Source organism: Copadichromis virginalis, linkage group LG17 (assembly GCF_057382275.1).
Source record: "Copadichromis virginalis isolate Kocher_CV1m ecotype Utaka linkage group LG17, C_Virginalis_male_GT1.1, whole genome shotgun sequence".
Lineage (NCBI taxonomy): Eukaryota > Metazoa > Chordata > Actinopteri > Cichliformes > Cichlidae > Copadichromis > Copadichromis virginalis.
In genome coordinates, this window is record NC_140634.1 from 7,830,018 (window position 1) to 7,855,767 (window position 25,750).

The 25,750-nt window shown below is 43.5% G+C and overlaps 1 protein-coding gene and 1 long non-coding RNA gene across 2 annotated transcripts in view; one reads left to right on the plus strand and one right to left on the minus strand.

Moving 5' to 3' along the window:
- Positions 1–3,022: 3,022 nt before the first annotated feature.
- gpc1a (glypican 1a) overlaps positions 3,023–25,750 on the minus strand; it is a 48,931-nt gene continuing 26,203 nt past the window's right edge. Inside the window, exons 2-10 of the mRNA XM_085436118.1 lie at positions 20,724–20,882; positions 19,004–19,221; positions 18,566–18,739; positions 16,372–16,537; positions 16,112–16,242; positions 15,430–15,567; positions 15,071–15,201; positions 4,860–5,035; positions 3,023–4,524 (exon numbers count right to left, since the gene is read on the minus strand). Of these exons, the coding sequence (XP_085292244.1) occupies positions 4,340–4,524; positions 4,860–5,035; positions 15,071–15,201; positions 15,430–15,567; positions 16,112–16,242; positions 16,372–16,537; positions 18,566–18,739; positions 19,004–19,221; positions 20,724–20,882 (1,478 nt within the window). The 3' untranslated portion in view covers positions 3,023–4,339. The remainder of the gene's footprint in view (positions 4,525–4,859; positions 5,036–15,070; positions 15,202–15,429; positions 15,568–16,111; positions 16,243–16,371; positions 16,538–18,565; positions 18,740–19,003; positions 19,222–20,723; positions 20,883–25,750) is intronic.
- Positions 4,501–18,659, plus strand: LOC146688930 (uncharacterized). The gene is made up of 3 exons (XR_014915900.1): positions 4,501–4,562; positions 16,145–16,540; positions 18,251–18,659. It is a non-coding gene; the product is annotated as an uncharacterized LOC146688930 (long non-coding RNA).

Here is a 25,750-nt window from a genome sequence, read left to right on the forward strand (position 1 = left end):
CAGGAAACATTACAGTATAGATGAGTTATATAAAAACAGACAGATCTGTGCATCACACTCACAGTTTCACAGGATACTGACAGTGAGAAGTGAAATGTGAGGCATTCACACGCCGAAAAGTTCACCTTGGTTCAAAAACATAAACTTGCCGTGAACTTTCCGTTCGTTGCTGCTTTTTCGTCCTGTCGTATCTGATCTGAAAACATCAGGAAAATGAATCATTCAGTAAATCAACACCCTTGACAGGCAGGATTGTCATCAGCCCCAGTTTCCCCCCGGCAGGACCAGATGATGCTTGTCGTGTCCTGTTACAAAGAGCTATATGTTTATTTATAGCTGTAGTGGAGCTCGCAAGTCGAGGCTTTAAATAGAAAGAGAACAAAATCATCCCAGATTTGATGTTCTTGATTAGAGTGGGATGATATCTGGGAGCGGATATGGCATCAGTGGAAACAGGGCCAGGCAGTGAGTCATCTGGTGGGCACAAAGCATCAGCCAAAAAAAAAAAGGTGCTCAGTCACATATTTGTTTTTACTTATTTTGTCATATTAATAGCTGCATAATATCAGAAGATTTTAATGCTTAGATCAAGAGAAAGACCTTTATATTACTTGTAGAAAAATACAGCACACAGCACTACTTAGGCTCATTTATTAACATTGCTTTGTTTTGGTTTCATACTACAGTTGTCGCCATCTTTGTTTTTCAGAGCCAGAGGTTTCCATATTTCGAAAAGAGAGTGAAATCCTGGTTTTAGGTTGATAGTGGGTAGATTAATTAGCTTATTTCTATTGGGTGTATCACGCAGTTACTGATACCTGCTTAGTGCTAAGTAACCTACTATTAAAACACTTGCATTTCACTCATAGACAGTGTAAACGACGGCTTCTGGGTCTGAAGTGTGAAGTGCAGAAGTGCCTTAAATCTGCATTAGTTCTTAATCCACCAAGGGGCAATGGTTGTGGTTGGAAAAGACTTGTGGTCCTATACAAGTCTATGGGATAATTATTCTCTGCAAAGGTGAGGTCTTTATTGTTCATCTTGGGTTATAATGCATAAATCATGAAGTCAGATTTATAAGTTTTAATCATTCCAACTGTCAGATCAGTTTATCCAGGAAATGCTTGTTGGAGTGTGATTCAGTCAGATCACGGTGGCTACAGTGGTGTGAAAAAGTGTTTGCCCCCTTCCAAAATTACTATTTTTTATATTTTTGTCACACTTAAATGTTTTAGATAATCAATATGTATGTATATTAGACAAAGATAAGACAAGTAAACACAAAAATGCAGTTTCTAAATGTAGATGTTTACTATTAAGGGGGGGAATCCAAACCTAAGTGTGAAAGCGATTGCCCCTCTGTTATAACATAAATTAACTGTGAAAAGCTTAGCTCAGTTTCTCTAGCCACACCCAGGCCTGCTCACTGCCACGCCTGTTCTCAATCGAGAAATCATTTCAATAGGACCTGCCTGACAAAATGGAGTGGACCAAAAGATCCTCAAAAGCCAGACATCGTGCTGTGATCCAAGGAAAATTCAGGAACAAGTGAGAAACAAAGCAATTGAGATCTCTCAGTGTGGAAAAAGTTATAAATCCATTTCTAAAGCTGTGGGACTCCATAAACCACAGTGAGAGCCATTAACCACAAATGGCAAAAACATGGAACAGTGGTGAACCTTCCCAGGAGTAGCTGGCTGACCAAAATTACTCCAAGAGTGCAGCGAGGTCACAAGAGGTCACAAAACCCCCCCAAAACAACATCCAAAGAGTTGCAGACCTCACTTGCTTCAGTTAAAGAGAGTGTTCATGATTCCACCATAATAAAGCAACTGGGCAAAATTAGCATGCATAGCAGAGTTGCAAGAGGAAAACCACTGCTGAGCAAAGAAACATAAATTCTCATCTTAGTTTTGCCAGAAAATTTCTTGATGATCCCTAAGACTTTTGGAAAAATACTGATGGGACTGATGAGACAAAAGTTAAAGTCAAAGTCCCGACCTGAATCCGATTGAGATGCTGTGGCATGACCTTAAAAAGGCGGTTCATGCTCGAAAACCCTCCAGTGTGACTGCATTACAACAATTCTGCAAAGATGAGTGCGCCCTTCTTCAACAGTGCTTCATGAGACTCACTGCTAAGGGTGGCCCAACCAGTTATTAGGCTTGGGGACAATCACTTTTCCACACAGGGCCATGTAGGTTTGGATTTTTTTTCTCCCTTAATAATAAACACTTTCATTTAGAAACTGCATTTGGTGTTTACGTCTGTTATCTTTGTCTAATATTTACATTTGTTTAATCTTCTCAAACATTTAAGTGTGGCAAACACAAAAAAAACAGGAAAGCAGGAGGAAGGCAAACTTAATATTCAGGTTTCTAGCACGATGTAGAGTAAGTGGTCAGTGTTTTTAGACAAGTCTGTGAAATAACCACCACAGCAATCTGCTAGCAAAGCAATCACAAGGAGATTTTTGCCAATCAGTTGGGGAATATAGATTTTTCCCTAGACCTGTCTGAATTTTACTTTAGGAATCGTTTTCCAATAACCTCTCACAACTCAGGGGAATAGTCATTTTCCCCTAGATTTCCCCAGCACTGGTCTCTAGGCCTGGACAACTGCGGGCTTCACTTCATCCTACATCGTCACCCTGATATAGAGGCTAAATAACTTTTTCTGTATCAGGCTGTTTATTTCTGATGTGAAGTAGAGGATTTTAACACGAAATTCCTTTTTTTCCAGCCATGAACTGGTTTAATACTTGTGAAGAAAAAAAGAAACTGAAGTGTAAAAACAAAAATGTGTGTTTTTTACCTTGTTGATCAGCTCAGATAACGTGCCACATAACACCCAGTTCCACTCTTAATAAATACGAAGTTAACTGGCTTTTGTCTGTAGCTTTACTTTTAAAAACACACTTGAATGTGTTATTAATGTTCTCATGAAGATCTCGAAGACTCTAGTCACATTTTGCCAAACTGCTGACCTATTTCTTCACATCAATGACAAAAAAACCCACAACTACAATCAAACAGAGTTTAATGAATGAAATGTGTGACTGGATACACTGATGTATAAAAAAACCCGGCTCAATACACAGAGTGAAAAATGTGTGTGTGTGTGTGCGTAACACATTTGCGTGAATCAGAAGTTCCATATGTAGCAGTATGGTGCTGCAGCTTGAAGACAGGCATGCCAAGTAAATGATCACCAGGCTAATGCACACACTATTTCACAAATATCCTGTATGTACAAAAGTTGCAGGAACTTTAAACCATTTCTTTTCTTTCTGGTGCGTATGGAGTATAAAACCTGGTGAAGGGTTCTCACGTGTGTGTAATAAGCTTTGGTTTGACCGACCGTACATCAGCCTCAACACAAGCAAGCATTCCCCAAATGGTCCTCTCTGGATTTTACCTTCTCTGTGGAGTTTTGTGTGCGTGTGTGTGTGTGTTTACTGCAAACAGATGTGTAACAATCGTGCGCATTCTCCTGTCTTTACAAAACAGAACTTAAGGAAACTGCTTGTGTGTGCTTGAGTTTAAGAGCGTCAACGAGGCTGCTCACTTCACAGAGATCATGAGTTGTTATTAAAAAAAAGAAAGAAGTGGTTGTTTCAGCTTCCTTCTGAAAGCCAGTTTGAAATTGTTGGGTTTACAGTACAGCACATCTGATACATGACAGGGTTGTGATCAGTTATCTGCAATATTTCGAACAAATCCCACTGAGTCTGTCCGCTTAAAGCAGTGACACCAAGACTTCTGGACGACGACATCACAGATTACGGGGAATTCCTCGCCAGTAGAGTATTATACTGTACATTCATGACTCGATATGATGCCAGCCTTTAAGCTAATGTACACGAACATTTATAGCGTACACAATGTTTGTTAAGGTAGACAACTCTGACTCAAGTAGTGAAATAACAAAAAATTAAATTAAAAAAACCCAGAAAAATCTTGTTTGTATATCAGGGCACCGAACATGTTTTCACAGGCCTCTGCAGCCTGCTGATTGGACACAATTAGACATCATTATCTTCATCAGAGTCTTCTTTGTCATCACTTATTTGTCTGTCCTCATTCCAAAAACACGCTAGCAAGCTAAGACATATGTAAACGCAGTAAAATAAAGAATACAATCAGTTTTTGCTCTTCTGAGTCGATGAAAATGTCTTCTCATTCCACAAATGTCTCCTTTATTTATTTTTTTATGGTTTTTTTGTAGGTTTTATTTTTGTTGGCAAAGTTACTTCCTCAAGCTGAACCCCCGTTTGTCCTTCCCATGGTTCAGCCCTGCCTTTGACTTCAAACTCTCGACCGAAGGCGGCGGTGGTCCATCATCGCTGAAGCAGCAGCAGAAGGGTCACCGGGAGCAGGAGCAGCAGGCTACAGAAGCCGGTTTGGAACGCGGCCGCGCCTCTGACTCGGTTGTTGTCCGGCGAGTAGGCATACAATCCTGGTCTGCTACGAGGACACTGGCCACCTACACACATACCGCTTCCAGAGCCGCTGATGTCATCACCTGGAAAAGAGAGCGATACGGATAAAACACTGTTAACGGTAAACTGTGAAATAATTCTTTAAAGACCAGTGGAAGCTTTTTTTATTAAATGTCACCTTCAGCTGCTCTTTATAATTGACCCAATTGTGTTTGGGTCCGTCTGAAATTCCTGAATGCAATTAATCTTTTAATTACACCATTCATAGGGAATATTTTGTCCCTAAATCCCAGGTCTCATTAACTCTAGGGAATAAGACCCCTGAAACAAGAGAGCTGGTGCATTTGATCTACTTGCAGAATCAGTATGATATAAAACAACTATTTCTGGTATCTACTTTTACCAGAAGATCACTCACTTGCATCCTGGAAGTCTACATCATTGCCATCCAGTGCATTTTTCAGCCTGTTGCTCATAATTTTGAGTTGCATGATCTGCTGCCGGATGGTCATGTCTGGCTTTGTGATGTCGAGCTCCACTTCTGGGTTGTTGATCTGATTGGCCAAACCATCGCCCATCACTTCTGGAAGGTACCTAATTGGCCATGAGAAGCGACAGGAATAGAAGCATGATGCTCATAGCTTAAATCACTGCCTTATGACTGTCACATTATCGCTGATGACAGAGCTTGTGTGTGCTCAGCGGACTGTGAGGCATCAATATTTGGTTTTATGGGCACTCCTTAGCTTATCTTAGCCTTCGGGGTTTTCTCAAATGCAGTTAATTACTATTAAATTAAATTTAGTTATTTTTTTCTATAGCACCAAATCACAGCAACATTCACCTCAAATAACTTTGTATGGAAAGGTAAAGGCCCTACAACAATACAGAGAGAACCCCAACAGCCAGACGAGTCTTAGTAGAGGGAGTTTGCGCAGCTATATTGTGGTGTTAAAAGCACAGTCGTGCAGCCTGTGGTTATGCAAAAGAAAACAAGTACTTGTGAGTATCCTCAACTGGAAAATACAATACCTAGTCCCAAAGCTTTAAGAAATGGGCACCAGTGGATAGTAAAATCAGTGCTGCAGAAGAAAGAAAAAACCCCTTTTAAAAAAAATTATATAATTTTTATTTATTATATTTTTAAAGTATTTCATCCAGCAAGACACTGCTTGAGAAACATTAAAAGTCGTGAGGAGTGCTGTGTTTGAAAAACTATTACATAAACCCTTTGTGACTCCTGATGGAGCTGTGCAAAGTCTGGTTGTGTAATTGGCCTTCTGACTTACACCCCTTTCAGACTGACACCTACGCTGCTGTGTCAGCCACCCCAGCTATGTCAGGAGTAAGCATCTCTTTTCAATTGTGGGCCAGTGTTTTTAGCATTGATCATCAGGGCTTAGTTTTTCCAGACATGGATTATGCCTAATCCTAGACCAAATACTTTTTCCAATCAGGATCTTCAAGTCTAGAAATCTGTGCCTGGGAAACCAGCCGAAAGAGATCAACATGTCCCGGTGCAATGGACGAGCAGGGGTGTGATTTTGTTTAACTTTCTGTTGTAATTAAATAATAAAATGTAGGCATAAATAAGACAAAGTATGCTGTGGCAAAGAACTTATTATGCAAACAAGAAACTAAAACTTCCTTTTGTCTCAGACAGCCAAATATCTTTGCAGGCGCGTGAGGTCTGAGTCACTATATGTCTACCACTCACTTTTGCATTTAGGCCTAAAGCTCTCTTTCAGCCAATATATTCATGTATTTTTCTTTATGAAAAGACTCAAACAAGGCAAATTTACAAATAAAACACAATTTCATTAAAAGGTTCAGCCTAAAGCCGCTCTACGCCCATCCAAAAACTCCTCTCCACAGCTTCCTATCACGGCTACCCTGTAAGTGGAGACAGCTGTGCTCTGGCTCCACAGGAGACCGGGGGCGCGGTCGAATAGTTAATTCTGCTTAGGAAGGTCTCTAACTGAGTTAAGCGACCCAGAGGTATCTGCATGGCAGCCATAATAAGAGCCGTTCGAATTCTCTAAATACTTAGAAAAGGTCATTCGATGCTTCATTATCACCTCCTCTGGCATAGGACAAACTGCACCATCCTTTATGAAAGGAAAGGAGATAATGAGATCCCATAACTCATAGCTACTCACCATCCGACCATTAAATGATTCAAAATAAACTGACAAAGTGACGCAGATCATGTAAATATTAACTATGAGTGTTCCCCAATTTACAGCCTGCTGATTTGTTTAGAATTTTCAACAGCAGGCTGCTAAACCCACAGCTGCTGTAACAGGATCTACTTCTCATCAAGCTATCGCCTTATGTGAAGAACATACTGTGGATTTATATTAGCTCTCTAAATCAAGATTATGCGCTATATTAATTGATCGTTGTGTTTAATGTTAGCTATAGTTCACTTTGCATTAGTTATATCCGCTGTAGCCAGAATCCCCAGACTTTAGGATCATCATTAAAGTAATTTATAACACACACACACACACACACACACACACACACACACACACAGAGGACTCTGAATTGGATAAGTGATGGATGGGGGGAATTTTTCTTCACTTATAGACAGGCTTAAAAAAAGGAGGAAATGATGCGGTGAAGTATGTCAAGATCAAGGATCAGTTGCCAGTTTGTTTATATGTTTAGCATCTCCCACTACAGTATATATGGGTGTGTACTTTTTCTCTCCTCCCCCCAGGTGTTTCTGTCTCTGGGTGAGAAAGGTGTGAGAGGTCCCAGGTTCAAGCTCCCAATTCATGTTACGTGCCCTAGCCTTCGGGGTAACCTAAACACAACATGAGACGCGACTCTCAAGAAAAGACCGGCACCCTAACAGCCAAAGATGCTAAGCAGGTGTTGTGTATTTTGGGTTATAACAGGATCCGTAGTGGGCTTGCCCCGATGCATTATGGGAAATGATGCTTTTCGGCTGTTGCTCGGGCTAGCTCCATGTTAAGTTGCTCCGTTATAATAAATACCGCAAGTTACGTCGTGGTCCGAGTATCATTGTTATACTAGTAACCCGGAGTGAAGATATAACAAAAGTGGCGACGAGGACGTCTGGACCGACGCTGCAGTCCGCTTTGGAGTTTTACATTTTACATTTTTTTTCCTGCTGATGCCTCGCGCTAACCTGGTGTTAGACGGCGCCGGAGGTAGGACGACCCTACCGGTGTGCGAAGGTGGATGCCGTTTTTTTTTTTTTTCTCAGCGAAACCGGGAGGAATGTACAGCGGACAGGACGACGAAGGCAGACTCCGTAAGTGACGTTAACCAAAACATAAACGGATAAAAGAGACGTTACGAAAAGGAACAGTTGTGAGGGGAAGAGTGCCATTCAACCAGGAGCCGAGTAATGGCTGGAGTTACTGGCCCTATCGGTCCCTTCGACGAAAGCACGGAGCAATGGAGCTCATATACGGAGCGTTTTGGATATTTCGTTGCGGCTAACGACATACAGGATGCTAAACTGGTGCCCATTTTTTTGAGTGTGATAGGCCCAAAGACTTTTACCCTGCTAAGGAGCCTGCTACAGCCAGCAAAGCCAGGCAGTAAAAGTTTCACAGAGATCGTGGACACACTGACCAAACACTTCTCGCCCAAGCCCCTCGTGATCGCTGAACGGTTCAAGTTTCACAAGCGAAACCAAGAAGAGGGTGAGTCTGTCACAATGTTCGTTGCATCGTTACGCAAATTAGCTGAACACTGTGAGTTTAAAGATGTTTTAAATGACACATTAAGAGACAGACTCGTGTGTGGTTTAAGAAATGAAGCTGCACAGAAGAAATTGCTCACGGAAAGTGATTTGACTCTTGAGAAGGCAATTAATATCAGTGTGACCATGGAAATGGCATCAAAAGAAGCCCATGCGCTACATGCTAAAGACAGAGTACACAAACTAGACAATGGTAAAGCAAATGCACAGGGACCATGCTTCCGCTGTGGCAAGTTAGGACACCTTGCTAGTGATTGCTGGTGCAAAGAAATGGATTGCAACAACTGTGGAAAAAAAGGTCATGTAGCACGGGCATGCAGGAACAAAAGGTGCAAGGATAAGGGCTCAAAGCCTGGGAATAAAAGAGGCACTGCAAGATTCAAAAAAGAAAGACATGTTCACACAGTTAAGCTTCATGAGGATAGAGCAAATGACTCCTCAGATGAAGAAGTGTTGTCTGCAATAAATACTGTGCGAATACTGAAGGTGGACGAAACCTCAGACGGCTTTTGGGTCACGCCCAAACTGGAGGGACATGTTGTAAAAATGCAGATTGACACTGGGTCAAAAGCATCACTAGTGTCATATAATGTCTATAGGACATGTCTGAAGCACCTTCCACTCAAACCCTCCGACACAGTATTTAAAGGATATACTGGACATCGAGTGCCTATGAAAGGAATGGCAGAGGTGACTGTTCAATACAATGGCCAAACTGCTAAGCTGCCTGTGTATGTTACGCAGAAGAACTGCCCTGCTATAATGGGACGTGTGTGGCTCAAAACAATCAGACTCAACTGGCAAGAGGTGAGAAAGCTGTCGCATGGTTCCTCTCAGCTACAGGCCATACTGGGAAAACACCAGGAGGTTTTTCGTGAGGAGCTGGGCAGCATGAAAAAAATTACAGTGAAGCTGCATCTCAAGCCTGACTCCAAGCCAGTCTTTATGAAGGCTAGACCTGTGCCGTACGCCATTCGGCCCAAGGTGGAGTCTAATTTAGACGCATTGGTCAAGAATGGTGTTCTGGAGCCGGTTACGACCAGCGAGTGGGCCACGCCCATCGTTCCAGTTCCCAAAAAGGACGGCGGAATCCGGATCTGCGGAGACTTCAAGGTATCCGTGAATCCTGTATTAACAGCAGAGCAGTATCCCCTTCCACTGATTGATGACTTATTTGCTGGTCTGAGTGGAGGACAAAAGTTCAGCAAAAGAGATCTCAACCAAGCTTACCTGCAAATGCACGTTGAAGAGCAGTCACGTGACATGTTGACTATTAACACACATAAGGGACTTTTCAGATTTTGCAGGTTGCCTTTTGGCATCACATCAGCTCCAGCATTGTTTCAACGAGCGATTGATCAAATCCTGAGCGGATTACCTGGTGTGCAATGCTATCTGGATGATATCCTGTGTACAGGAGCAGATGATGAAGAGCATCTGCGCAACTTGGATGCGACCCTTCAGAGGCTGAAGGAATACGGATTGAGAGTCCATAAGGAGAAATGTGACTTTTTCCAGTCATCTGTGGAATATCTAGGGCACGTGATTGATGCAAATGGACTTCACACTGCACCTTCGAAGATCACAGCAATCGTGGATGCACCCCCACCACGAAATGTCAGTCAGTTAAAGTCTTTCTTAGGGCTGTTGAACTACTACAGACGGTTCATACCCAACTTGGCATCACTCCTGAAACCACTGCACAACCTGCTACGCAAGGAAGAAGCATGGGAGTGGACAGCAAGCTGCCAAGACGCCTTTCAAAAGGCAAAGGATTCACTGACTGCATCTGAGGTGCTAACCCACTTCAATCCCAAGTTCCCAATTCAGCTTGCTTGTGATGCTTCTCCCTATGGGGTGGGGGCAGTGATTTCCCACATTCTCCCAAATGGCGAAGAAAGGCCAATTGCATTCGCATCAAGGACATTAAACACAGCAGAGTCCAACTATGCTCAGCTGGAACGAGAGGCGCTGAGCATTGTATTCGGTGTTCGGAAATTCCACCAGTACCTGTACGGTAGGAAGTTTACACTGTTTACTGACCATAGGCCTCTCACAACCATCCTGGGACCCTATACAGGGATTCCATCTCTTGCTGCTTCACGTCACGTCCTGATATTGTCAGGACATTCTTATGACATCAAGTATCGCAAATCGGAGTCTCATTGCAATGCAGATGGGTTGTCCAGGTTACCCCTTCCTGTTAAAAAACCCGTCTCTGACACAGTTGAGATCCTCTACTTCAGGGAGGTAGAGACAGCACCTGTTTCGGCTGTGCAGGTGAAAAAGGCGTCCAGAAATGACCCTGTGTTGGCAGCAGTGCTGGACTGGATCATTAAGGGTCTGCCTGCAAGTAAGGGTGTAGACCTGAAGGCTTTCCTGGGAAAGCGGGCGGAGCTTTCTGTTCAGGCGGGATGTTTGCTGTGGGGGAGGAGAGTCATCATTCCCATGTCACTGCGACCAAAACTGTTGAAGCAACTGCATGCAGGACATAGTGGAATAGTGAGAATGAAGGAAATAGCGAGAAGCTATTTTTGGTGGCCAAATATGGACAAACAGATCGAGGAGATTGCTAAGAACTGCTCTTCGTGTCAGATGGTCCGGAACAACCCACCACTTGCTCCTCTTCATCCCTGGGAGTTCCCACAGGAGTCATGGCATCGGGTACACATTGACTTTGCAGGTCCATACGAGGACAAAATGTTTCTTGTAGCTGTTGATGCACACAGTAAATGGCCTGAAGTGACCATCATGAAATCAGCCACCACTGAAAAGACCATAGAAGCTCTAGGAGAAATGTGCAGTAGGTTTGGATCTCCTACTCAGATAGTCTCTGACAATGGACCTCAACTGGTTTCACAGGAAATGGAGGCTTTCCTACAGGCTAATGGAGTGCAGCACATTACGTCAGCTCCATACCATCCTGCAACGAATGGTCTTGCAGAAAGGTTTGTTCAGACAATGAAACATGCACTGAAAACATCACAAGGCCAAGGAACACTGCATCAGAGACTGCACAAGTTTCTGCTTAACTACCGGAATAGTCCACATGCGACCACAAGGACATCTCCTGCCAACGCAATGTTCAAAAGAGATCTGCGCACTACCTTTGATCTTTTGAAACCCTCAACTGTGAAGGACACTGTACAAAAACAACAAGAGAAACAAATCATGTACAGGGGTCAAAAGGTCAAGGGCAGAGTCTTCAGCACCGGCGAGTCAGTGCAGGCCAGGAACTACCGAGGAGTACACAAGTGGGTTCCTGCAACTGTCATTGCTCAAACTGGTCCAGTTTCATATACAGTTCAGGTGGCCGATGGAGTCTGGAGAAGACACGTGGATCAGCTACTCCGGTCCGCACCAGTGTCTGCAGAAGGGTCTTGCGGAGATCTTGAAAATGCACTCATCGACTCGTCAGCCCCTTCACACACACAAGTAGAGAACTCCACCACATCAGGAACAGTGGTTCCACCTGTAAAGGAGACTGTAAGAGAGACTGAGACATCTTCGGTGTCAGGAACAAAGGCTCCACAAGAGAGCACACAGACTGACGTTACCACAGACCGCCGATACCCCAATAGAGAGCGGCGGCCTCCTGTTCGTCTGAGTTAATAGATGGCACCTGACCCAAATGAACGGGGCAGAATAATCCCCATGGGTCATGGGGGAGGTTGAGGTAGTCCACCCTCACTCCCCAAGATAGCAATTAAAAGAGTTGGTGTTGTAACCTTACAGTTAATAAGAGGTGAAATGTTTGTGAGGCTATTACTGTCATGTGCCAGTGAAGACTGAAGTTTGTGAGTAGATCACCTGTTTATTTCATAGTACATCCTTTGTAAGAGGGGAGGAGATGTTGTGTATTTTGGGTTATAACAGGATCCGTAGTGGGCTTGCCCCGATGCATTATGGGAAATGATGCTTTTCGGCTGTTGCTCGGGCTAGCTCCATGTTAAGTTGCTCCGTTATAATAAATACCGCAAGTTACGTCGTGGTCCGAGTATCATTGTTATACTAGTAACCCGGAGTGAAGATATAACAGCAGGAATTTATTTGCTTCACCAAAACAACAAACCAACGTTTCCTGCTCTCCCCTGACCAAAAATAAAAGGCAAACAGAAGACAATGTTCTAGTCTATGCTCCTAAACAAGAGACAAAGTGTTTCATCAAAGAAATGGCTTCTTATTCCCATTTAACTGCTACAGTGCTTTGAATTTGCAGTTCTCTAGTTATAAAACGATATTTTTTAAAATGCTCTCAGCTAGCCGCCACGTTACCAGCAATACAAATGAGCTCACGCTGTTCACTAAAGGATTTAAGTGCAGGATTCTCACACAAGCACTCAAAGCTACGAGCAACTGGCTGGCTCAAGGAGAGATGCAAGGTGGCTGTCAGCTGGAGGCTAAGAGGCTGCTGTCCACTCAATTAGCAGTCGCTGCATGTCTCTGCCAACACACACCTTGTAGGAAGGAGAAGGGAAAAAAAACACAGTCCCACTCATACTCTGATGGGAGGAGCCAAACACGTAAACAACATGGCACATAACAAGTAAGATGCACATGTTGTTTTCCCTCTTTTGAACAGTGTGGTTCAACAGAACAGACACTCTTCCTTAGTCAGTATGAATTCGCCTTCACAACTTTCTTTCTTCATGACATTTTCCACTAGAGTCAAAGAACAATGTGTAGTAGAAGGAGGAAGCAGGTCCTTTTTTTGACTATTTGACTGCACCCCTAGTGGTGGAAGCAGGACACACCCACAGAACCAAAGATAGATGGAGTCTGATTATTCAAGACCTTGTATGTGAGGAGAAGGAACTTGTTGTTGCAATTTGGGCACCATGACACAATCCTACTGAAAGAAGATGTGTGATGATGCCGAGTTATTGTTTCCACAGGATTTCTGTTGTAATTCTGCGTCTGATATCTATTGAGCTCTACAGAAAACCACAAGATGTCACTGCAAAGCTGCAAGCGAGTATTAATGGCATATTCTTTATCACACACAGTCACACACAGTCAGCAATTCATCTTTATTTCATGGCCTCTTTCACATTATTCACACACACAGAGGCACAGCACATATTTGATGTTTAGTTGGCCCTAATCCAAGCACTTTAAAGAAAGGGAGGTGCGAATGTGTGTGCACGTGTGAAGCGTGGCCGGATCCTCAGATTGTTCTCTAATCCATTTGCACATGGATTAAGGGAGGCAGAAAAACACACAGGGGTGTGTTCTTTTGTTTCCATGAATACCTGTGTCGCAGGATGTGGATTTCTGCTGGGATTTGGAATCACTGTATGTGGAAGAAATGTAAGTTCGGCACCTTGGAACTGATGCCTGCTTTGTTTTGACACAGGTGCTACAAATGGCTTTCAACGTGAAGAGGAGGCCTGTGTCTCGCAGCTTCATCAGAAGCTGGATGTTTGGCTTCTTCTCTTTAGAAGCATTTTCCAGTTTTTAAGTATTAAAAAGAAACGTTCTCTTTGGAATGAAACTTCACTCAACAGTTGTTGTTGGGATGAAGGTGGGATGTCTAACTGCCTTCCTGCCTTTCAGTAACAAGTGCATGTGGGAATAAGGAATGCAGTCAAAAACAACAAAAACCTAAAAAGAAAAAAGTACACACAAAATAGACTATGAACTTTTGTCTTCTTCTTTCACTTGATAGCTTGAGGGGTTGCCACAACAGATCATTTGCCTTCATCTCACCCTAACCCCCAGCATCCTCCACTGGCACATCAACCCTCTGCATGTCCTCCTTCACTACATCCCTGAACTTTCTCTGTGGTCTTCTTCTTTTCCTCTTGCCTGGCACTTCCATATTCAGCATCATTTGTCTGATATATCTGCGCATGTCCAGACTAACTCAGCCTAACTTTGTCTCCAAACCCCTCAAACTGAGATGCCCCTCTGAAGTACTCATTTGTCCATCCTGGTAGTTCACAATCAAAATCACAATCATCTTCAGCTCTGCCGCCTGCAGCTCGGCTTCCTGTTTTTTTGTCAGTCTCACTGTTTCCAAGATAGTCTCACTGCCATCTTGTAAGCCTTTCCTTTCACTCTTGCTTCTGTCTTTCTGTCACAAATCAGCCCTCATACTCATCTGCACCCACTTTATCCTGCCTGCACTCTCTTCTTCACTTCTCTTGTGCACCATCTGCTTTGCATGGTTGAACCCAGGTATCTAAACTCATCTACTGTCACGACCTCTACCCCTTCTATGTTCACCTTTCCACCTGTCTCTCTCTCTCATTCACACACATGTATTCTTCTGAATTTCATTCCTCTTCTCTCCAGTGCAAACCCCCAACTCTCCAGAGTCTCTTCCACCTCTCACTTCAGTGTCGTCTGCAAACATCATAGTCCGCAGAGACTCCTGTGCGATCACATCTGTATAAGCCAAAAGCCCAGACTTCCAGCTAACTTGAAACACTCCATTTTATTTCTATTCTCAGCTCTGACAGAGGTGACAAGGGTCATATGCTCATCTTAGACGCACAGCTCTGGTTGTGAGCACAGCAGCTCCACTCATCTGCTGTCCACATCTTTTCTTTAAGAGGGGGGCAAAACCAATCTGCAGAAGCTGGCTTAAAGGAAGAAGAGTGTGGATTAACTGAGGGGCTGCACCATGGTCCTGTGTACTATATTAAGGGATTATTTTGATATGTGAATCATACAAAGCTGCTCTAGCAAAGTGCATGAATAAAAACATTTCAAATGAGAATAACAGCCCCACATTAATGCTGAAGATAAATGCAGGGAGGTTAAGTAATAATCTTTATATGATGTATAGATAAGTAAACAGAGAAAAACATATAAGAGGTTAGGTTCAGGCTTGTTTTTTAAAATCAACATTAATGCGCATATTTCCTGCTTTTTTTCCCTACCTGGCTTTAGTGATACCATTCCAGCATTTGTCCTGACTGTTGCCTCCAGGTGCCAGTTTGCCACATAGTGCCAAAGAAAGCTGAATCCAGTACTGACGCATCTCCCTCAGCTTACTGGATAGATCCGATACCTAACAACAAAGAGAGTGCAAACAGTCTTTATAAACAATACATAAAGTGATGGAGTCTCACTCTTAAAAGCCATGCAAACACCGATAAAAGAAATTCTGCTGAGCTCTTCAGCCGGTCGTTTGCGCTTACATCCATGAAAATCCACTGATGCTTGCTGTCGTTAAGTATGTAATCATTATTTTTAAAGTACACCACACACAGGTGTGGTGTACTTTAGATGTATGCACCTGCATTTCAAGTCTGAGTCCAGCAGTCGGGGAGGGTTTGTACTCAGACGCAGTCAAGGAGCCACTCTTCTTCTTCTGTTCATGAGGGGTGGGACTTCCTGTTCCTGGCTCTCCTGGCATTCCACACGTCTGATACACCTACAAGCACAAAAGACACAAAGACAGATAGAAAGATGCACACACCGTGATGTATTTACTAGCTAAGTTTACATTGGTGATATCTAATTCACCCACTAGATGGCGCCACAGACAAGCATTTGAAAATCTCAGCTCCTTTTGCACTGACAGTATCGGTATATATTAAAGGAGCAGATCACTATCAGTATATCTGTGGCTAACTATGTAAGCTAATAATGCTCTCCATTCTTCTGACGGACTTATCTGGATGGTGCTACGTTCTTTATGATCCCTTATTCACAAGGGGTCACCATAGCAGCTGTATGTTTCATTTGCCAGACAACCTTCCCCATGCAACCCCCAAAGGGATTCGTTTCTCCTGGTTACACAAATGTGTGAACTAATGTGTCAACGTTTAAACTATGGATCCACCATTCTGTCCTTATATGACTTTGTATGTTCCTTAACATGGGAATAAAACCAGTACAGAAGTAAAAGGTTTGGATGATGAGCTGTTTATTTGGAGATAAAAAACTAATATAGGTGTTGAGTCAGACAAGCTTGCCTTAGCTGTAAAAGCATCCATGTTTTCCTGCAGGTAGTGCACCGCCTCGTAGATTCGAACTGGGATGGAAGAAAGAACCACGTCGAGGCTGGGCTCTGTGCTGAAGCTAGACGCCACCTGGATCATCGTGTCTTAACAGGGGAGTGAGGACAGCGACTTTAACCGGGCAGTGTTTTTCGATTTTTTTGTTTAGCAGAATTGTTAAATAAACTATTTAAGTGAATTCTCAGAGGATTAGTAAGATTTTCATTGTGTCTCACCTATAAGGTTCTGCCACTCAGGGTTCAGGTCAGCCTGATTGGCCAGGCAGCCCTTCATGACGTTTGCGCAGTAGCTGGAGCACGGTTTAGCAGAGGCCACGCCACGACAATGGGGGCAGTATAGCAGCTTCATCAAGGCTCTCTCACACTCTGGACTCAGAGAAACCTGGTATGAGTGAATGGAAGAGTCAGTTTCATTCAAAAAGAAATGGTAAATGGTAAATGGCCTGCATTTGTATAGCGCTTTTCTAGTCCATAGGACCCCAAAGCGCTTTACACTACATTCAGTCATTCACCCATTCACACACACATTCACACACTGGCGATAGCAAGCTACATTGTAGCCACAGCTGCCCTGGGGCGCACTGACAGAGGCGAGGCTGCCGGACACAGGCGCCACCAGGCCCTCTGACCACCACCAGTAGGCAAACACGGGGTTAGTATCTTGCCCAAGGATATTTGGCATGCAGCCAGGATGCAGCCTGGGATCGAACCACCGACCTTCTGATTAGTGGCTGACCTGCTCTGCCACCTGAGCTACAGCCACCCACAAGAAGGAAGTTTATGTTTCTTACAGGGAAAAAGACAGAACAAAAAATATTGGCAGTCACCAGCGCTACCTCTCCGCCTCAGGAGATGCACCTGTGGTGCAAATGTGAAATCCCAGGTGATTTCCTTCTCTAGTTATTGGATTCACAAGATTTTCAAAAAACCTTCTGACCTAACCCTAACCCTTGATGTTGAGATCTGAACTTGTCTGAGATTTTTAGTAGCTGCACTTCTGGCATTATTTTGTAAATCCTATATTGCCTCTTTCTCACGTTATTTCACAAAGTTTGTTGTCCACCCACGCTATTGTCAACCTGCCCCCCTCTGTCTTTCATTGCTAAGGAGTAAAAAACAGAAATTAGTTCTTTCCCCTGTCCTTTCAATGAGGGAACTAATTAAAAAACACACAGTAGAGGGCGCTATCGCAGCATAATATGAAATACAGGCGCAACTGGAAGGCAATGATGACCCTGCCTGTCTGTCTTTTTACAACACTGCTGCTCTCTCAGCTTCTGATTATGAACCCAAGTCGTGAAATGTTGTCAGCTTCACCACGACTGCTGTCACATCTCAGAGTGGGACGCTTCAAATCAGAGAAACAACAGCACACAAAGGTGTGTTTGTCTGATTTTAATAAGCGCCGTGCTCTCTTGCATACCCTCACACATTCATCTCTGTGCATTCTGAAGCTCAGTCAGCACACACTCGAGACCTGCTCGTGTGGAAACAGTCGCTGTCAGCGCGAGGTCTGCGTTCATTTGCGTCACACATTTTTCCATGCGATAATGTCTTTCATGTGTTTAAAAGTCTGCGCTGCTAATGAAGTTTTGACAAAAACTAAACGAGGTGGCCTACATGTGCTGTGATGGAGTGCACAACTTGAGCAGGTTTCAAGAATGTGCTCAGATTTTTATATCAATCAGAAATGAATGGAACCTACGGGAAACCAGAAACATGCCGAGTTTTGGGAAAATGGGCTTAACAGTACCCAATTCCTGCTTTTTAAAAAAACAAAGATTTATGCACTGCTGATATACTGGCATCTGGGACGAGTGATGAACCGAAGGCATGCCTTGCTCTTGTTCTTTGTGTCCTAAATCAAACATTAAAAGAGAGGAGGCTGCAAACCATAAAACGCAGACAAAAAACAAACAGCCAAATCTGACGCGCTCCGTCCCCGAGAGATGAGAAAACTGCAGCAAGAGCTGGAAAAAAACAAAAAAACATCATCACACCCATAATTTGCTGTCATCCCTCCAAGTGAGAGTTTTGTTCTCATGGCAGAGTCTGACACTTCATTTCTGATGATCTTTGTGTTTCTCATTTGTAGGGTGGGGACATTTTCTCTGGCAGCCAGGGTGTGACGATCATGCAGCCATCATCTCTGCTTTCCTGGGACTACGCCAGGCAGGCCTTGGACACACACACACACACAGGCTGTGTGTGCAGACGTTCGTGTTTCCATGACTTCAGTGGACATCATTTGCCTTTCACTGAGTTCATGTGGCTTTACCCTAACCTGAACCTGAACTGCTACTTGCTTCATTCTCATATTTAATTATATACCTCACGGGGACTTGCCATTTCTCCCCCAAAGAGGGAGGATCCCAACACCTAAATGAGTATTACAAGCATGCACGCTCACCTGTGAGACCTTCCTGACCACATCTGCGCTGACTAACAGCCCCTGGACAAACGACCTGGCTGTGACAAACGCCCGGATCACCTTCGCCTTCATGTCTCGAGGGACGTCTCCAAACGGCCGCAGCGTCTCCTGTTGCTTAGCAACACACTCAAGGTAGTCCTCTGATAAGCTGACCTGTGAGACAGAGGTGACAGTGGAAGTGGACACACTGCGGATGAAATATGTTGCTGGGTACACTGTTAGAAAAAATACAAGATCTTCCAGAGCAAGAGCAAAGGCAAAGGAATTCCCCAAACCACATCAAGAATCTCCAGTTTGGCCAACACTTGGGGACCCAACTGGAATTAGCTGTAACATTATTTTCTCAGCTGAGTCAGTTCCCTACACACCTTTTTTATTTTGCGTCTCTGAAAAAAAGGATACTTTGTCTTTACTCACATCTGTGGGTGCAGAGGCTTTGAATGTGCGCTCCAAAAGGCGGGACCAGAACTCGGACAGGTTCTCGTCCAGGTTGAGAGCAGAGCCCCGATAGTACTGACGCAGGTCTGTGTAGAGATCCCCGTACAGACGGCTGTTCTGGGAGTACAGCGGGCCGAGAGGAGACAGCACCTCCTGCAGGGAGCGCTCGGAGCGACCGTGCAGCTCAGTGAAATACACTGGAGGAGGGAAGGAGAAGAAGAGCCTCACCTTAACCAGAACTCCACAACAAGGCGAATTACATGCACATGCTCGACACATCAAGTGTAGCAAACAAACACCTATTTATACGTGTAGTGAACACACAGCAACAGCAATCATCTGGATTTCTGTTTCCAGACACTCCAAAAATGTCCTTTAATTTGTGTCTGGCTTCATCTGAGCTGAGTAATCCATGTGGCGTTTTTTAGCAGCTAGATTCAAGAGCTGGCCGATATCATACCAAACCTGCAGGCTGGTGCTGAGCAGGAAGTGTTACAGTGAGTTTATCAGATGGATTTTGATGAACGAGCACCTGCCAGGCTGTGCATGTGGAAGCTAGTGACTATATTGCTGAGACAGGGCCAAAGTAATGGGGCTATGAACCGTAACTCTAAAAACAACCGAGGTGGACTGTAAAACTCTAGAGAGGTGAGGGGAAGGCGTCAGTTTTCAGTGCGACTTTCTTACTATAAACGGCTTTTTTCACCTCACACGTTGTCATTTGTCATTTTTGTTTTAACGGCCTTTCTGTTAAACAGCCACGATGCAGATGAACTATTTTCACTGCCCAGTCAACACGCACATTTCGTTTATAATATTTGACTTAAGATTTATTTAGGTTTAATTTATCTCTGCAGACAGATGGATAAAAAGCGAGCGAGAGCCCATAGGAGAGAACGAGGGAGTCAGCGAGCTGTCTCTGCAGTATACTGGTCTGGGCTTTTCCCTCATGCTTCAAAGGCCATGGACCAGTGCCAGTCTGCTCTAACAACATCCAGATGGACGGCCACGTTACTGCTACCGAGGTGGCCTGCTGCCTTCAGACTAATAATACTGTCCTCTCCTCCTCCTCCTCCTGCTCTCACTTGTCTTTCTCTTTATTTATTTTTATCCTGAAACATTGTTTCTTCTCAGCGCTAATGACACATTTCTCTCTGGTTGCATTCGTCTGTTTCGCTGGTGTTAGCAGCGGCAGATCTCAGTCTTCTTTCTCCCTTACATCCCTCTCTCTTCCTCTGATGTGCAGTGATCTGCAGACACGGCTCCTCAGTGGGTCAACTGCTCATTAGCTGAACCAGCCATTGCCCCAGGGGACACCCCTCTGTTTGTGGGTGTGTGTGTGTGTGTGTGTGTCTCCCCTGAGATGAGGGGATCAGCTTATCGTGTTTCATTGTTTCTGCCTGACTCCGCTCTCATTATAGCACCCAGTCAGGGGTCCCCTTGACGCACACACGCACACTTTTGTACAGTGACACACACACCCACCCTCTCCAGCTGTAGTATTGAGCGGTGTGCACGGGCAGAGCTTGTAACAAACAAAAAGATACACAACACACTAATGTCACACTGCTCTGGGCTCACTTCTGAAGCTTTGCTATCGAGCTCAGCTAGTAATGAGTGTCTCGCACACAAACACACACACACACACACACACACACACACACACACACACACACACACACACACACACCGTACTTACTGTCAAAGCTCCTGTGGAGACCATTGAAGACAGCCTGCAGCGACCTGCCGGCCTCTCTGATCAGTCCCTCTGTTTCTTTGGTGCTCAAACCGGCCAGGTCCTCCTCCATTGTGCTGGTACAGCAAGTCGGGCCCTGAGGACACATCCTCAGATGTTCACCTGATGCAGTGAGAGGGACACTAATTAATTAATTGGGCTTAACTGAATTGACATTATCTAATAAATGAACTTGTCAGCTTTCGAACATGTCCGTTTTCCACCATCCCGAACAACCACGAACACCGGGCTTAAAGAAGAGCGAGGTGCAGACGGGAGCTGTAACCGATTCTATTATCACTCATCGGGATGGCAACAGTCAGTTCACCACTTTATCTTAGATTGAAATATGTCAGCTACTGCTGGACAGTATGAGGCCCCCCTGAATTTGCATCTAGCGCCATCTTAGGTTAACATTTGAGTGCACGTTGAGTCTACTGTTGTAATATATCTAAATCTAGAGCTACAAAGAGGACAAAATTGTATTCTGCTAAATTAATGCGCGCAAAATAACTCACGCTCCAATCAGCTGTAGCTTTGCTTTGTAATTGGCAGGTATTTCCACATCTACTTGCTAACCTCCTCAGAAAGATTAAAACATTAATACCTGCCAAACATCAAGATGTTACAATTACAATGAGGCTAATCTCTACGTAGTTGTGCCGATAAGATGCAGAATGAGACAACAGAAATCTTTCATCTCATCTCAGACATCTTAACGTATTACAAACATGCTTTGTTTCTATTTATTCGCCAACCCCTCCGGTCTCACATGATTAGCAGGATCTGGCATGTATGCAGATGCTGTTGGACCACTTTAGTTACTGCTGCATTAGTATTTGAAAACTTCGAAATGAACTTGTATCTGCTGTGTGTTCCTTGTGTGTAGTGCTCTGCTAATATTTGGCTACTTAATTACAACTTGGCTGCAGGACACTCTCTTTCTATGTTTTTGCCAGAGTAAAGAATTTGGGTGCTTCTCATAAAATATTTATGACACTGCTGGAACCGTTTTATGCATTCAGACAAGATGAGCACTATTTACAGTGTATACAGTATAGCTGATTCATATATAGCACCAACAATGACTTTTTTTGCCCTGCTTTCCCCTCGGACTGTATATTTGTGTGTCTGCACTTTTTGAGGAAGTGTGTAAACTTGATTTAAAGTCTGTAATCGTTTTGTAAAAGTCCCTCGTTGGAGCCCATATTGCATTTAGCATTACTAAACATATTCATTCATATTCATTCATCTGTTTGCAAACAATATTATTTATTTAACAGAAACAAAAATTACCAAGGTCGATATTATCAGCCCTCTGATAATGGACCTTATAATATTTAGCCATAGCAGAAACCACTGCTGTGCAGTGATGCGTTCTTTTGCATTGTAATGCTAAAACTGAGGGTTATCTTCTAAAAACCTCAGCAACAGTTTGAGCTGTCACTTGAGAAATCATCATGCCAAAAGCAAAAGAAATCCATTTAGGCTAAAAGAATTGTTGATGCTCACAAAGCAGAAGACGGATATAGTTATATTTAAGGATAAAGCTATCACAACAATTCCAAGTTGTAAAAACTGGAGTCAGAAGTATCATCAAGACATTCAGAGAGACACACAACACAGAACAAGCCTGACAGAGGATGGAAGCAAAAGAGTTCAAAGACTAGCTAAAGAAAACTAGTGAGAGACGTGTTTACCAAGATGGGAAAGTCGTGAAGAAGAGAGGTTGGAGACCAAGAAAAACTCCCACAAAAGTGACACGTTCAAGCCAGGCTGAAGTCTGGAAAGATTATCCATACTGGAAGCGCATCCTTTGGCAAAAACTGGGTCCGGGTCATTGCTTTGTCTTCCAACGCGACAAGAATACAGAACATGCGTCGCTCCTGGAGAAGAACTACCTCCCGAAGACCAAAATGAACATTGATTGACTGGGATGTACCGGCCCTGACTTGAATTCCACTGAAAATCTGTGGGCTGAACTGAAGACCAAGGTATATGCCACAAACCATCGAATCTGGAGGAGCTAGGCAGATTCGTCAAAGAAAACCGGGCTGGGATTTCTCAGGAGATGTGTGTGAGACTTATTGAAAACTACAACCACCGACTCCAGGCTGTTATCCAGCTATGCTTTGACCCTGGTATTTTATTTTTTCTGAAATAATTTGGTTTCTGTCTGCAAAGTAAAATAATTTGAGCATCCAGAATAAAACTAGGCTGTTTGGAAAAGCTGTGTTAAAAATTCCTTGCTCTGTTTGAAAACTTTTGGGAAATATTTTTAAAAGAATGACATTTTCATTCCATTTAAAACGAATAATTCGGTCGTTGTCTGATCATGACATTCAAACATCACAGAAATGCAGAATCAAAATGTGAAAATGTACCGCCTTCAGCATTTTATTATTTTTTTGTCTCTGGTCTCATGGGGATTCCCAGAAACTGAAAAAAATTGAATATTCTTTTCCCCACATACACAAATAAACATTCACAAAGTCTCAAAAGCAGTCTGCAGCATGGACTGGTTGCCTTCAGGATGTGTGTGTGTGTGTGTGTGGGTGTTTATGTGGCTACGTCTGGAAGGGTTAAGGGTGAGTAAGTACCCCAAGGCTATGTGCATCACTGCTCTCTGCCTTCTTAACAGTTTCGGGAATCGGGTGTGTGTGTGCAGGTCTGTTGGTGTGGGTGCGCTCGCGTGTGTGTGTGCGTGTGCGTGTGTGTGTGTCCACTGCAGTAAGTGGAGCAGAAGGGGAGATGCCTTCATCATCACTGCTCCATGAATCTTTCATTGGCACTGGGTGGTGTGTGTGTGTGTGTGTGTGTGTGTGTGTTGTTATGTGTGTGTGTGTGTGTGACTCTGTGTGTGTGTGTGTTAACCGATAACCGAGAGCGAGATAAATGGTGGCATCTGGATTGCAGGAAATAGGACTTTTGTATCACCTTGCTTCGTTTCTCACATCCTGCTTTTGATATTTGGAATAATGTTTGTTTCACTGCCTTGCACAGAGTCACGGCGTTAAACCCGTCACACGCCCATCAGCTCTAACACCGAGATATTCTCTTTCATTCGGTCTTTAGTGTCAAGTGTAGGTCTGAGATGAGACGCTTCACTCATCTGAGCTTTCAAAAAAATCTACCAGTCACACCTGCTTCTTCACTGAGCGGCGAGCCTCATCATTAACTCACGTTGGAAGAAGCTCTTAAAAAGAACACTAATCACATCCTCACACTTAAGCTGTGAATTTTCACGACGCCCACAGTCCTTTCAATCTGATTTCCGGCGATAATCACTGAATCCTCATCTTTGTGCGCCGTAATTACAGCCTCACTGCCAGTTGTTCCAAACATTCAATCACATATTTAGTCAAATATACAGTTTGATATTATACGATCAGTTTGGCCAATTTTCCACACAGCTCTGCAGATTTGTCTCTGATTGGACAGGTAGAAATCATTCATGGGTGCTACTTTTTCAAGCATTTGATAGTACAAATAAATCCTTTACTAAATAGCTTATTCCATTTTAACAGCATTTTAACTTTTAAATGCTATTTTATCAACTGGAGATTTTGTATTCAATATGAAAATCTTAAGTGTGCGATTGAAAATTTATTAAAAATTATTTTTAAAAAAACATTCTTTCAGTCAGTGCTTGCACTTTTGGATTTGCACAAACATTTGGGCAAAGCAGTGAAGTAGAAGACCAGAGGCACTTTTTTTTTTCTTCTTGCACTTGTTTTCCGCCACAGTGTATATTTTGGAGATCATTTCCCATTCCCATACATATTTCATTCTCACTACTGGACAGAAAAAGCACAAACTTGGGCTATTTATTTATGGCAAAATTTATGGTTTAGTATTTGGTGTCAATCCAACCTAAAACTTAAAATAAAAATAAAACAGAAAGTCGTCATAAGGGCTCTGAAAACTACACCCTGAGGCCATCTTCGAGTGCGCGTGCACAGCAGCTAATGTTAGCATTTCGCTGTCGGTTTGCTTACCGACCGTGAAGACACGGGGGCGTTTTTGTTTTTTGTTGGTTTTTTTACTACAAACACATACGCTCTACTGCATTCCTGGGTTTCTGGGTAATGGAAGCAACCGGGATCCTGCTATAAAAACGTAATTTATTTGGATAGACAGAAGTGAGTGCAGCGGTTACACACTAACACATGTGTACAAAAAGCAAGCTTGCAAACACGCTCGCCCACACATGAAAGTGCATTTAAAGGAGCCGGGGGAAAAAAGCAGAGGGTCCATCAAAGTGCAGGTTATCTGGGATTAAGCGGCTTGCTCGAGGGTTTCGTGATGGGAAATGGAGAGGCATTGGGCATTCATCTGCACACAGAGGCAGAGTGAGATTGTCAAAATGGCAGAAACTCCTTTTAAGCGAGACACAACTTTTAAGTGCCCTGGAGTAAAGTGGAGCAGGGGAGAGGAGAAATCTGGTTGCTCACACTGTTTTTTGCCCTCGAGCTACAGCATATATTTAGTTAAGTTAGCTTCCTTAGGGGTAAACACACATTTTGCACTAGACTTACGGGAACCCTCACTGACATAATCCATCTCCTAGTGCCCAAGGCCTATTTCAGATAAGAAAAGCATACATAACACATATATATTTGTGTATATATGTGTTACTTTTCCATGATTCTTTGACCCCGTTCAAGAGTCATGTGACTCAATTACAGGAGGAGAGCTCTAAGTGTTAGCGTAAATACACCAACAATGAGGTGACGTTCCTTTGCTTAAGGAACATTTGGACGCTGGAAAGGGCCTCATTCTTTTAGGACTTTGTATGCCTGTTACATGTGTCCAGGGGTCTACTGCACACACTTATGTATGCGACATGAATGGAGGTGTACATACTTGTTCAACTCCAACACGAGATTAGTAGAAGCCCGTGGAAGGAAAGCATGAAATGGGAAGAGCCTGGGCTATATGGTCAGTGAAGATCCTCTGATACCTGCGGATAGAGTCATCTTTGAGACCGA